Source organism: Jaculus jaculus, chromosome 14 (genome assembly GCF_020740685.1).
Source record: "Jaculus jaculus isolate mJacJac1 chromosome 14, mJacJac1.mat.Y.cur, whole genome shotgun sequence".
Taxonomy (NCBI): domain Eukaryota; kingdom Metazoa; phylum Chordata; class Mammalia; order Rodentia; family Dipodidae; genus Jaculus; species Jaculus jaculus.
In genome coordinates this window covers 69,442,355-69,457,524 of record NC_059115.1, presented here as the reverse complement: position 1 = coordinate 69,457,524, position 15,170 = coordinate 69,442,355, and the positions used below count along the sequence as shown (strand labels likewise).

Here is a 15,170-nt window from a genome sequence, read left to right as displayed (position 1 = left end):
TGGGATAACTGAGAATTAAGTACATGACATCCAGGTATAAAGTGCCATGATGGAGCCCATTACTCTGTATTCCAACTTTTTTATTTTTTTAAATTTATTTGTTTATTTTTATTTATTTATTTCAGAGTGACAGACAAAGAGAAAGAGGCAGAGAGGGAGAAAGAGAGAGAGAGAGAGAGAGAGAGAGAGAGAGAGAGAGAGAGAGAGAGAGAGAGAGAGAATGGACGCACCAGGGCCTCCAGCCACTGCAAACAAACTCCAGACGCATGTGCCCCCTTGTGCATCTGGCTAACGTGGGTCCTGGGGAAACGAGCCTTGAACTGGGGTTCTTAGGCTTCACAGGCAAGTGCTTAACCGCTAAGCCACCTCTCCAGACCTAACTTTTTTAAAACTTGAAAATTAACTTAAGATGTCTAGGTCCCAGAGTCTAAATATTAATTATTTTTCATGCATTTCTCTCAGAAATGCCATAGAAATCTACCTTTCTTACCAAGAGTAAATGCAGATGCCTTGGTATATATTCTTTACAACACTGCGTATGCTCCCTTCATTATAATTGCTATTAAAGGATTCGGGAAAAAAGTACATTTTACCTTGCAATCCCCACACCATTTGGCTTTTCTCTTCTGTGAATTACCAATTTTTGCCATTTGTCAAATTTTACATTGAGATTTGTTTAAGTCATTTTCTTATCAACTTGTAGGATCCCTTCATATTAGGGCTATTAACCTTCTGACTAGGATGTGTGGTACAAATGCATTTTGTACAAATGGAAAGTGGGTAGGTGTTGCAGTCAGGTCAGCATTGCTGGTAGAAATCACCCAACCAAAGCAGCTTCTGGGAAAAAGAGGTTTATTTTGGCTTGTAGGCTCAAGGGGAAGCTCCACGATGTCAGGAAAAATGATGGCATGAGCAGAGGGTGGACATCACCCCCTGGCCAACTTTGGATGGACAACAGCAACAAAAGAGTGTGCCAAACACTGACAAGGGGAAACTGGCTATAACACCCATAAGCCCGCCCCCAACAATACACTCCCTCTAAGAGGCATTAATCCCCAAATCTCCATCAGCTATGAACCTAGCATTCAGAACACCTAAGTTTATGGGGGGGACACCTGAATCAAACCACCACAGTAGGACTATTTATCATTTTTAAAATACATATTTCCAAAGACCATTTAATGTAATTATGAAAAATTCTTGATACAGTCATAAAATGTGCAAGTTATGAAATTATATTTTCAATTGCAGCATAATAAATTTGATCCCAATTTTGCAACATATTAGCACATTTAAAGATAAATGAAAGACTATTTGAGGAAGTAGACAAAAATGTTAACAAAACTTAACTCTGAATTTGAGTATCTTTAATATTTTTGTTTTCAACTTTACAAGATCATATATATATGTGTGTGTGTATATAATATATATAACATATTGTATATATTATTAATATAATATTATATATATATATATATATATATATATATATATATATATATATATATATATATATAAAAGTTAGGGAAAGGGTGTGTTTTAAGTGAGCAAGACCCACTCCCTTGAAAGTATTCTAGGATCTTTCTACTTATTTACACATGATTTCATGTCTTATTCAGTAATAAACCCTCTCCTACCCCATTTTAAATTTCCCTCAAGCATGAAAGCATTGATCCTAAAATGAAGATAACAGAATCTTTATAAGTCTAGAAACTTGCATATAGGCATATTGATTTCATACATAAAGATGTAGAAAATAATTTTATCAGGAACTGGGTATCTATCTTCTTGTTGTTTACATTCTGTTGTGCCAACTTTAAAAAAAATTTCAAATATTAACTACTGAGATTTCATCTATTCGCGAGAAATTTCCTAGGGATCCAAACCATTCATCCTATTCTTAGTTAAGTAGGGCTGTTTAAAACAAAGCATTTCTGCTCTAATCTGGCATATTAGATTTTAACCTTTAGCAAGGTTATTTTTGAACAACAGTAAGCACTTCTACAACTTGAAAAACAAGCATACTTCTCTGCTAGTACTGGAATCTTTATACATCTAGAATTAAAAGTTAAGTGAATTAGGTAGAGAATTTGCTTTTCTACTTTCAATGGTAGAACTGTTTCCGAACAAAGGAAATAACTTCAATAAAAAGCATTTTAGTGACCTTAAGGTTAAGTTTAAATAAGCAATTTCCCATTCAGAAACTTTAACAAATTCATGATTAATTACCAATTAAGTTTGCATTTTGGATTGAACTTAGAAGCTTCAGTATTGTGTGGGATCTTCTTGGTAAATTCCTGTAATTTAGGCACCCACCACTAGATCTAATAAAGGGGTTCATGGAGCCTTCTCTTTCCGGAAGGGTCTTAGTCAAATGTTCAGCTGAGTAATGTTCTAAGTCAACGACACAATGCGTATGTAGCACAAGTCTGGCCATCACCAAATGCAGCATCTTGTCATAGAAAGAAGGTTGGCAGGGGCAGCCCCTGTCAGTCACTCCCTAGATAGCTCCTGTTTTTTAAGTATTTTATTATTTATTTATTTATTTATTTGACAGAGAGAAAGAGGGAGTGAAAGAGAGAATGGGTACACCAGGGCTGAAACCACTGCAAATGAACTCCAAACGTGTGCACCCCCTTGTGCATCTGGCTTCCTGGGGAATCGAACCTGGGTCCTTTGACTTTGCAGATAAACGCCTCAACTGCTAAGCCATCCCTCCAGCCCCAGATAGCTGTTTACAAAAAAAAATTATTTGTTTGCAAGGGTCAGGAGAGAGAGAGAATAAGAGCAGATGTACCAGGGCCTCTTGCTACTGAAAATGAACTCCAGATGCATGTGGCACTTTGTGCATCTGGCTTTATATGGATGCTGAGAAACTGAGCTCTGGCCATCACGCTCTGCGAACAGGCACCTTTAACCACTGAGCAATCTGCCCAGCCCACCTACGCAGCTCTGACTGCTCATACTGCTTAGCTGATGATCCCTTATTAGAAAAATAAATAATACATCCTGTAAGCTCTTATCAATGTATGATGCCTCCATCTCAAATTCATTTTTATGTATTTTACTTTACTTGAGAGAGAGGCAGATATGAATATACACAGAGAATGGGCATGACAGGGCCTCTAGCCACTGCAAACGAACTCCAGACACATGCACCCCACACTGTGCATCTGGCTTACGTGGACCCTGGGGGATGAATGAGAGTCCTAAGGCTTCACAGGTTAAGTGCCTTCATTGCTAAGCCATCTCTTCAATTTTCCATCTCAAAATTCTAATCAAAGCATTATAAGGTTTCTAAATAGCTTGACAATCTTTCCTGTAGTGTTTGTCAGTAATTCTAATAAAATATTCAGTTAGCAACTGTGAACTGAGTGCTTCCTACAGTCCAGGCATTTTTCACTGTAATAAACAAAGCAAACTCCAGCTTTCATATAAAAACTAACCCAGCACTCGGGAGACAGAGGTAGGAGGGTCGCCATGAGTTTGAGGCCATCCTGAGAATACAGAGTGAATTCTAGGTCAGCCTGGGCTAGAGTGAGACCCTACCTCAAAAATAATAATAATAATAATAATAATAATAATAATAATAATGATGATGATGTGAGAAAATCCAGAGGGAATGAAAATCAGAATTAAGCTACAACACAACTGTTGGAATATTAAGTTATTTTCCTCAGTGCTTGGTTTTATGATCCAAATCAGGCCTCTGGCCCTCAGCATGATGGGGGCTTTGGCTAGAGGACTCTGGTAGGTGGCTCTCTGTCCTACACGGTGTCCATCAGTATTCCTGGTGCCTGCCACCCACTGAGATCCTGGTAGCATCTCTGAGTGGTGACAAACAAAACTGTCTCCAGCTATCACTCCATGTCCTCTGTGGTTGAACCCTTGTCTAAATGAAAATGGAAATTATTTTCTAATACTTGTGCTTTCTTTGATTGTAATAATCCAACAGTGAAAGTGCTTTATTTATTTATCTTTCAAATCATCCAGAACAAAGCCTGGTAGGATAGACCCAGGACACAGATAGAACATTTTCATTTTGTCAAAGATTTCTCTACCTTTCTAGGAATTTTGGCAATGACCATCCGTATATTACTTCTATAATCAGGGAGGGTGTGGTCGTTTGAAATGCCCATCTCTCTACCATGACTATGGCCATGTGTACCAGCATCCTCTGAATGTGCCACCTATGTTTGCCATCCCCACTCCAACCAAGCATGGGTCAGCCTGCCACTCTCTGGACCCCACAGAAAGTGCTCTTGATTTCCATACAACTCCAAACCCTGCACATCTTTCAAAACCCAGTGTCCTCTAGATTGTTCCTGCCCCATGTGCTCCCAACACATGTTCTTCTTTGCTCCCATGAGCTGAGAGGACGCTAATGTTGAACATCATGGTTCAGGACAGCTCTGCACCCACGTGGCCGCGCCACCAGCCTTTGAACCCCCAAATCACCCTCCACGAGTGCTGCAGCCGGGTTCGCATTGCTGGCAGAAATCAGCCGACCAAGAGTAACTTGCGAGAAAAATAAAAGGGTTTATTTCAGCTTGCAGCCTCGAGGGGAAGCACCATGGTGGCAGGGGAAAACAATGGCCTGAGCAGAGGGTGGACATCACCGCCTGGCCAACATCAGGTGCACAACAACAGGAGAGTGTGCCAGACACTGGCAAGAGGAATCTGGCTACAACACCCATAAACCATCCCCAACAACACACTGCCTCCAGGAGGCGTTAATTCCTAAATTGCCATCAGCTGGGGATCTAGCATTCAAAACATTTAAGTTTATGGGGGACACCTGAATCAAACCAACACATTCTGCCTCTGGGCTCCATAACTGAAAACCATTCATGATGTAAAACTGCAATACATCCAGTTCAACTTTAAAAGTCCCCATAGTTTTTATCAATCCAAATGATATTCTAACATCCTCATAGTCCAAGGCCTTTTAACTGAGCCATAATACAAAACAAAACAAAACATAAAAAATACCATAATGGCCAGGCGTGGTAGCGCATGCCTTTAATCCCAGCACTTGGGAAGCAGAGGTAGGAGGATCGCTGTGAGTTCAAGGCCACCCTGAGACTACATAGTGAATTCCAGGTCAGCCTTAGCCAGAGTGAGAACCTACCTTGAAAAACCAAAAACAAACAAACAAAAAAACCACCATAATGGCACAGAATAAACATTCATACTGGAAAAGATAATATTGGGTATACCAAAGAAATATCCAACCAACACAAGCTTTACAACAACCAGGGCAGCAGGGCATGGTGGCACACGCCTTTGATCCCAGCACCTGGGAGGCAGAGGTAAGAGGATCACTGAGTTTGAGGCCACCCTGAGGCTACATAGTGAATTCCAGGTCAACCTGGAGTAGAGTGAGACCCTACCTTCAAAAAACAACAACAACAACAAAAAAAAAACAACCAGGGCAATCATCAAACTCTGTAGCTCCAAGGCCAACAACTCTAGTCAGTGAGAGGTCTCCACGTCTGAGAATCCTAACCAGCAATAAGTCTCTGGAGTTCCAATTCTGCCCCTCCAGCTGGGCTACTCACAGTTCTGGAAGACTTCATCCAGGGCCAGCAGCTCTCCTTGGCAGCCATCCTATAGTTCTGGCATCTCCCCTGGGTCTCTGCTGTAACCCTCGGTTCATCATCATGGCTCCGTCAGGTCTCCACACAGGTCATCCAACAAGTCTGCTTCACACTGCCCATGGTTGTTTCCAAAATACAAAACCATGTTGCAAATTCAGTGGCCCTCTCTTTCCTGCATTTCCTTTACTCCATAATACCAGGTGGGGTGACAATTTGTTAATCCAGTGGGGGAATAAAACAGACTTTGAAGAACAGGACACTCCTTCAGCATTCAGGCTCCTTCCAAAGAGTCTGCATTCTTCCTGTTGTACTGATGCAGGTCAGCTGACCTAATCTGTAAGGTTGTAATCTCTCAAACAATTGCAGCTGAACAGGCAGAAGTTTTGGCCCAAAGATTTCTTTCTGTGCTGTATCCCTCTGCTCACACCAATCCTTTTCTACGCAGTGCAACCCTGCACAAGTTCTCAAGACACAGGCAGGCAGAATGCAGCAAGCCTCTCACACAAACTGTTTCTAGCCCAGTCTAGGCAAAGCTCCTTTTGACCCTCACTAGCCAAACCTCACAGTCTATAGTTCTGACTGTATTCGGATCTTTCAACTCTGATCAGAATCATCCAGGAAGCTTGCAGCGCTGCAAGGCATCTCTTAGGCCAAGATTTCAAACCCTTCCACATTTCTCTTGAAAATCAACTTGAAAAGGCCAAAGCCACACAGTCAGTATGCTAGCAGCGATGACACCAATTCTCAGTGCAGACTTTACTATTGCAGTCAGGTACGCATTGCTGCCAGAAATCACCTAACCAAAAGCAGCTTTTGGGATCGAAAAGGGGGCAGGGATTTTGCCTTCAAGACTGGAGGGGAAGCTCCATGACGGCAGGGGGAAATGATGGCATGAGCAGAGGGTGGCCATTACCCTCTGGCCAACATAAAATGGACAATAGCAACAGGAGAGTGTGCCAAACACTGGCATGGGGAAACTGGCTACAACACTCATAAGCCCACTCCCAACAATACATTGCCCCTAGGAGGCGTTAATTCCCAAGTTGCCATCAGCTGAGGATTCAGAACATCTAAGACTATGGGTAACACCTGAATCAAGCCACCACGGTGAGCCATTGCTCCCCTTGAATTACCTTTTGTTAAAGCCTTCTTCATCGTCTCTCTCATCGGAAGAAGTCACCTTCTCACTCATTTCAGATATGATTCCCCTATATACCACTCACCCACTCTACAGGGACTTTGGACTGACATTTCCAGTCCTTTTAATCTCTGTAATAACATGTGTTGTCATTCTTAAAAAATCATTCTGTCGTCTAGTACTTACTTATTTGCATGTGTATGTGTGCAGTGTACATACGTGTACTCATATGTGTGGACACATGCGTGCGTGTGTATTTGGAGGCCAGAATTTGAGGTGGGGTATCTTCCTCAATCACTCTTCACTTGGCTCTTTGAGATAGGGTCTCTATTCTTTGAGTTCTCTCGGTGAACTCAGGATCCACCAATGACTTGGCTGGTCAGTGAGCCCAGCGGGGCTGTGACTTCAAGCGCTGGGATTACAGGACATGGCAGCATGTGTGACATTTGACGTGGGTTCTGGAGGTCTGCACTGAAGCCCTCATCCTCACTCACACGGCAAGCACATTACCCACCGAGCCTTCACTGCAGCCCGACTCTTTCCTTTAAAGGGGTTACACTGCATGGCACTGAATCAGCCGGGGATTGTGGATGTTGAACGCCCACAGTGTGATCACAGCGCAGTAACGCTCTCCGTGTGTTGTCCATGCTGCCTCTCCTGCCAACAGTGCCCACTGAGTGTTGTGACAAAGGCCACAAGGACAGGCTGGAGGGATGGCTTAGCTGTGAAGGTGCTTGCCCATGAGGCCTAACGATCCAGGTTTGATTCCCCAAGACCCACACAAGCCGCATGCACGTGGTGGCACATGCCTCTGGAGTTCATTTGCAGAGGTTAGAGGCCCTGGCATGCCCATTCTCTCTCTCTCGCTCACTCATAAATAAATAAAAATAAATCTTTAAACACACACACACACACCCACAAGGCCAAGACTCCTGAAATACCTACAGCCTGGCGCTTCACAGAAAAAGGTTGCTAACACCCACCAGCAAGTAATTAAGAGTATTTCCTGCTTCCTCTCCCCACCCCGTCACACACAGAGCGAGCCTTCTGATCTGATAGGATTTCCACAGGGATAACAAATATATTTCTGTGTGGCCATGGTTTACAGCTACAATCCCGCAGGGTCACCGAATATTCAACTTGTGGCACACAGAAGGCTTCTGACAGCGACTGCACTTGAACTCCAGCCTGGGGCGGAACCCCAGAGTCCCCTACCTTGCCTCCCCATCTTCCTTACTTTTACCATAAGTCCTTTCCCAGGCCCACGGTGCCCACGGCTTGTCAACACTACAGTTTTGTTTTCTATTTCAATTCACCCATTGAAACCGAAACATCTTTCCTTAGATTTAATTCACTCTCTAGCAATGTGTTTGAAGAGCTTGAGAACAATCAGAAATGGACAGAAAACGAGTTCGTCAAATACAGAAAAGACCACCTAAGCCACATCAGTGATTGTCTGCGGATGCTGCAGGAGAAGCTGGTAAGGAGCTCGGGTCTTTTGTCAAATACTCACAGCTGTTATGACCACCGTCTGGCATCAAAGGGAGAGGAAATCCAGGGTCACCCTTCGGCCTTGGCAAGGATGGTCCCTGCATCAGACTTAGGTTTGGCACTTCTTCAGGAGTTCAGTGCTTGCCTCTTGGCCCTTTTATCTCCTCCCCAACTATGGGAGTCTGCATTTCTGAGTGTGTCCCCTGCCCCATACCCAAAGAATTCAACAGCAGTTAAACCCAGATTCTCAAGCAGACCTAGAGAGACATATTCTTGGGGTCCTCCACCGGGAATCTGGGGTTCTACACAAGCTCCTTGGGTGATAGAGCGGTACCTGGAAGTTTGGATACTTCTCCTCAAACGAGTCATTTGCTCTCTTTCTGGAGATGTTAGCAGATCAAAGGTATTAAGAGCTCTTTTTCAGATTATACCATATAAAGAAGGCTCTTTTTCAGATCATTATCATGTAAGAAAAGTCCATTTAAAGAAAGCGTTGGAGGGCTGGAGAGATGGGTTAGTGGTTAAGGCGTTTGCCTGCGAAGCCTAAGGACCCAGATTTGATTCTCCAGGTCCCACGTAAGCCAGATGCACATGGTGGCATATGCATCTGAAGTTCATTTGCAGTGGCTAGAGGCCCCTGGGGTACCCATTCTCACTCTCTGTCTCTTAAATAAATAAATAAATATCAAGAAAAAAATTTAAAAAGAAAGCTTTGGGATGAGTCTTCCAAAGTATATGGAAAATGTATTTCTGGGTTCCCTTCTCCCTCTGCAGGTGGCACCTCGGGTCCACAGAGTAGGAAGGGCAGCACAGGGGCAGGATGGTGGTCAGTGGCTGCCAGCCAGCTATGTGGGTGATTAACATGAGTTGTTTCGACCACCTCAGGAAAGGAACTGTAGGCCTCCACCTGCATTTTTCAAATGACCGAGTTAGTAGAGGCCATGAGCTTGAGAGATAAGCATGACATCTTTACCACTGAGAAAGCTGTCGTAGTAAACTCCTCCATTGCCAAGTGAGCCTGCCAGCTCCTCACCCTGAACCAATCAAGTTCCTCGACCACTTACAGACAGCCTTAGGTGAGCCTGGGGCATCATGCCACAAGGAAGAGATAAGCTAAGTCCACCGTTCATGCAGTCCACAGTCATGCGGTGCCAAGGGCTGAATGAAAGGGCCCAGGCTGGTCCTGCCCAGTTCCTGTGTTCTGTTTTCTTGTGGAGATGCCAATTAGGAGTCCCCACCCTGCTGAGTGTTAGCCACCCATGGAGCCTTTTCAGCGTTGCTAATTCCTAAGCTTCACCTTGAACCCGCTAGTTCAGAACTTCGGGCGGTGGAGTATGATCGCGGGACGGTGAGGCGCCGCTGGCTGGCGTGGAGCGATCCTGCTAAAGCAGGTGTCCCAATGCAGATGTGAGGATCCGGGACGTAAGAAGTTCTAACAGTTAGGAGCATGCCAAGTGAGGTTAGGGAAGGCTCTATCTAAAACATCTTCTTTTGTTATAGTTCCTTAAACATTAGACTAAAAGTACAAACCCTCAAGACACTTTGGCAGGAGCACAGCTCTCTAAAAGAACACGTGGAATGGTGGAACCCTGACATATGTCTGTTTCCCACCTAGCTTGAACATTATCAGGCAAAGGGATGAACTCTTATCACCTTGTGACCACAGCTTTAAACACAAGGGATCTTGGCTTGAATTTTCCTAGTTAACATCGGAAAAGAGAATATGTTAGACATTTTGGGGACTGGGGAGATGGTTCAGTGAGTAAAGTGTTGAGCAAGAAAGAGGATGCGAGTTCATTCTATGGTGAGAGACACCTGGAATTCCAGTGCTAGATAGATACACACAGGGATCCCTGGGGCTTCGGGCTAGCTAGTATAAACAAACAAATCAGTGAGCTCTGGATTCAATGAGAGAAATTCTGGCTAAGGACACAGCTCAGCAGTTAAAGGCACTTACTTGCACAGCTTGCTTGCCTGAGTTCAATTCCACAGCACCTACATGAAGCCAGCTACACAAAGTGAACAAGTGTCTAGAGTCCATTTGTAGCAGCAAGAGGCCTTGGCATACCCGTACTCTAATTCTCTCTCTCTCTCCCATTTCTCTGAAGTAAATAAAAGTATTTTAGGGCTGGAGAGATAGCTTGGCAATTAAGGCACTTGCCTACAAAGCCTAAAGACACAGATTCAATTCCCCATAACCCTTGTAAGCCCAATGCACACAGTGGTGCATACATCTTGAGTTTTCAGTGGTTAGAGGCCCTGGCATGCCCATTGTCTGTCTCTCTCTGTTTGTCTGTCTGTCTGTCTGCCTGCCTGCCTGCCTGCCCGCCCGCCCGCCCACCCCCCACCCACCCACCCACCCACCCACCCACCCATCCATCTATCTATCTATCTATCTATCTATCTATCTATCTGTAATAAGTAAAAAATATTTTAATAAAATATAAGGTTAAGAGCAATTGAGAGATCCTCCCACCCTCAACCTCCAGCCTTCACATGCATGTGAACACACATGTGCTTCCTTACTCCTATGAAGACGCACATCACACACATTTTAGACATTTTCTCTAAGCCAAAATATAAACCCACTCAGTTTCTAAAGAGAGTTTTACACATGATCTCTTTTCTAGGAAAAGTCTGAAAATAAAATGGAAGAGAAGATGCAGCACCTGTCAAGCAGCCTAGAGAACTTTATCAACTCAAAGAAACAGGAAACGGAAGTAAACAAACTGAAGTGTGTAGAAAATAAATTGTCCAAAAAGATGAACCAGATGGAAAAGCAGATCTGGGACGAACTAGAGACAATTCGGAATGAATATCAAGCAGGTGAGCAGATATCATTTTAAATATTTTATATTTATTTATTTGACAGAGAAAGAGGACAGAGAGAGAAAGAGAGAGAGAGAGAGAGAGAGAGAGAGAGAGAGAGAGAGAGAATGGGCACAAACAAACTCCAGACGCGTGCACCACCTTGTGCATCTGGCTAATGTAGGTCCTGGGGGATTGAACCTGGGTCCTTTGGATTTGCAGGCAAGTGCCTTAATTGCTAAGCCATCCCTCCAGCCCCAGATACCTTTTAAGTAAAGACTATCTGCCCTTCTCTGTCCAATTCTGCAGACTTTTCTCCTCTCAGCCAGTAGCCAGGGGTTAGTGACATCATTCTGCATCTAATCTGGCTTCCTAAGGACCCTAAGGAGGTCCACATAGTACTGAAGGTACGAAAATGAGTTAACTTTCCTCACGTTTGGCAGTGTCACAGGCGTACCACTGCTGGGAGAAAGTTTTTACTCAGATCATTGGATCATAGAACTATGACACAGGAAACCCTCGGAGATCACCAAGCCCTGACTTGTGTGGAAAATGAGGAGCATAAACCCAATGCTCCTCTCATTGAGCTGCAAGTAATGAGCCTTGACAGACGTCAGGCTGGAGCCCTGACCTTTAGAAGTAAGGAAGAGATGCATTGGCACAGTCCGGTGTAATAAGCGCTTCTCTTCCTGCATGGCGGATGGCAGCAGTGTCAGGCTGGGCTGACGTCAAAGGGGATGAGTTTGAAAGGTTCATCTAATTTGTTAAAGGGAAGGACAAGGAATAGGGACTGTGGAGCAACCATCTGCCTGAAGTGACAATTGTAAGGAATTACCAGAAATCAGAAAGGTACCTTTATTAGAAAAAGTTCCAAGCTATTTTTTTGTCCTCTCGATCCCAGAAAAGTTCAAGGGCGAATTCCACAAAGTTTGGTCCTGTGAGAGACTTGTCGGAGGTGCCTTGTGAAGCGGCATACCTCCTCAAACTAGCACACAAGGAGCATTTGCTGCCTAGGAGCCCAGCCTCCCAGGCGCCTTCTCGTCTCACCAGGTCAAAACAACGAGTTACCTGGCCAGGAGTCATGGTCCCACACTTAGGAAACCCTGCTAACAAAAGCCTCCTTGTCTACTTAATCCTCAGAGGGTTACTTTTACTCAATCTTGGGATGAGCTGGTGAGAAGTTTTGCAAGCTTTGTGTGAATCTTATGTATTTTACTTACTGAAGTAGGAGTTGAAAAGGAGGACTATAAATTAATGGTTTGCTCCTTCATGCCTTTAATAAAAATGTGCAGAAGTTAGCCGGGCGAGGTGGCGCACGCCTTTAATCCCAGCACTCGGGAGGCAGAGGTAGGAGGGTCGCCATGAGTTGAAGGCCACCCTGAGACTACGTAGGGAATTCCAGGTCAGCCTGGACCAGGGTGAGACCCTACCTTGAAAAACCTAAAAATCAAAATGAAAATGTGCAGAAGCAACTGCATGAAAAACTCTGGTGAATTAGCAATAGGCTCAACCAGCCTGTGGTCTGGTAGAACTGTCGTCAAACCGACTTCGCTGTCAACCAAGCAGAAGGCTCTGGGAAGGAAGAGGACAGCAAGTGGCCACTCTTTAGCTCCTTAAAAGAGGTTACTTTTGGGCTGAAGAGATTGCAGAGTGGTTACGGCGCTTGCCTGCGAAGCCTAAGAACTCATGTTCAAATCTCCAGGCCCTGCGTAGCCAGCTGCACAGTGACACAAGCGTACAATGCTGCACATGCGCACAAGGGCGCACGTGTCTGGAGTTTGGCTGCGGCAGGCTGAAGTTCCTGGCGTGCCCATTCTCTCTCTCAAAATAAATAAATAAATAAATAAGTTACTTTTAAGATTGTATCTGAGGTCCTTATCTCCAAGGGGCTAAGAAGAATTTTCAAAGCCCCCAAAAGCTCTTTGTCAAGGCCTACAGAGAGAAAACAGTTCAAATTTCACCTGAAGAGTACAGTTCTTTCATTACAATGTATTTGGGAAAAGAGGAAAGAAAATAATTATAATTTTCACCTTAAAACCCAGATACCTGTAAAGCCACTTTGACTTGTGCATCTTAAAGACATACAAGAAATGGATTTTGTACTTTTTTTTTTTTTTGAGGTAAAGACTGGCTCTAGCTCAGGTTGACCTGGAATTCACTATGGAGTCTCAGGATGGCCTCAAACTCACAGCAATCCTCCTATCTCTGCCTCCCGAGTGTGGGGATTAAAGGCATTCACCACCATACCTGGCAATATTTTGTACATTTTTTGATGGTCTTAATGGAATTTAATGGGCATTGAATTAAATGATGGTCCATTATGGAAGGACTGCTGAGTAGCAAATTTTTGTAAAAAATTAGGTTCCAATGCATTGTTTAATTTAAGTATATCCATTCTATTTTCCTCTCCCAGGATTTAAATCAATTCATGACTCTCTCAACTCCCTCCAACAAATACAGAAAACAAAAATGGATTTAGAGAAATACAAAATACAGAAAGACCTAAGGAAACTGCAGCGTAAAATAGTGGAACTCCAGGAAATATAAAGCTTTCCAGTCGTTTTCTTGGGAAATGATGCTGACAACTTTAAATGTTTCTCTATGCCTTGTCACCTTCAAGGAAATTAAAGTACCAGAAAAAAAATCATACATACACAATAAAGCAAAAAGCTTTACAATGTCTTTGATTTATTAATGAAAACATGAAGGAATAACCCCTTTTATGTTTTATTTCCCTCCAAGTAAGAAAAGAGAAGTCTACATTATGTGTTCAGATGAATGAAATTAAGACCAGGTGGAAGGAGCAATGGCCAATTGTAGATACCTCACTCTGTCTGAGAACAGTGTCACCATGTCATAGAATTCTCTTGAAGTCACCATGTCATAGTATTCTCTTGAAGTCACCTTCATGATGCTGGCATGAAACACCTGACCAAAAGCAGCTAATTGGAGCAAAGGGTTTATTTGGGCTTACAGTCTCGAGGGAAAGCTTCATGATGGCAGGGAACAGCCCAACATAAGCCAAAGCTGGGCATCACCTCTGCCACAGCTGGGGGAAAGAGCAGCAAGAGGGAAAACTGAGCTCTAGCCAGGGGGAGCTGGGTACAACACTCGTGAGGCCACCCAAGACCACACCTCCTCCAGCAAGGCTCCACCTCCAAAACTACCATCAGCTGGAAACCTAATTCAAGCCATCACAAATTCATATTATTAACAGAAATTTAGTTCATTATTGGAAGATCTGTTTTTCAAGAGAAATTTATTTTAAGAATTTTAGTTCAAAATAATTCATAAACTATAAGGGAAATACTTGTGGAACATTCAGCATGCCAATTTACAACTCTGACCTAGAAATTTTTCTTCTTTAACAATACCAATATTCCATAGCAAATCTAGCTTAAACATATTTAAAATGTATTCTAATTGTACTCAATACAGATTAGACTTGTAAGTAATCAATAACTAGTGTGAAATGGGGAGAATGAATAGTTTCCATTAAAAATGCCTCACAAAAATCAATGTAGGTGCTAGACCAAGAAGTACTAGAAAATCACTAATTTCCTACAAGATTAAAATATGTCCAATTTAAATATAGAACCACTGGTATGAGATGGGAAAATCATGCAAAATAAAGGCCAACTATTTGTGGCATGCACTATTTGTGCTGGAACAAGAACTGATTCATAATCACAGAGCTTTCTGTAAGGATGACAAAGAGAACTTTGATATAATAACAATCTTATTGGCTTAGCAGTTAGGGCACTTGCCTGCAAAGCCAAAGGACCTACATTCAATTCCCCAGGACCCATGTAAGCCAGATGTACAAGGTGACTCATGCATCTGGAGTTCGTTTGCAGTTACTAGATCCCCCGGCACATCCGTTTTCTCTCTCTCTCTCTCTCTCTCTCTCTCTCTCTCTCTCTCTCTCTCTCTGTGTGTGTGTGTGTGTGTCTCTTTCCTTCTCTCACCCTTTGTCTGACTCTTTGTCTCTCTCAAATAAATAAGTAAAAATAAAATATAAAACAAGAACAATCTTACTTTCCAAATAAAATTTTCATCAAAACTCTCTTCTGTATTTTTTAAATTTTATTTATTTGAGAAGACAAAGAGGCAGATATAGAGAGAATGGGCAT

At 43.1% G+C, this 15,170-nt stretch overlaps 1 protein-coding gene across 1 annotated transcript in view; it reads left to right on the top strand.

Moving 5' to 3' along the window:
* Fam81b (family with sequence similarity 81 member B) overlaps positions 1-13,684 on the top strand; it is a 60,729-nt gene extending 47,045 nt beyond the window's left edge. Inside the window, exons 8-10 of the mRNA XM_045133392.1 lie at positions 8,083-8,218; positions 10,860-11,055; positions 13,451-13,684. Of these exons, the coding sequence (XP_044989327.1) occupies positions 8,083-8,218; positions 10,860-11,055; positions 13,451-13,584 (466 nt within the window). The 3' untranslated portion in view covers positions 13,585-13,684. The remainder of the gene's footprint in view (positions 1-8,082; positions 8,219-10,859; positions 11,056-13,450) is intronic.
* Positions 13,685-15,170: the final 1,486 nt, after the last annotated feature.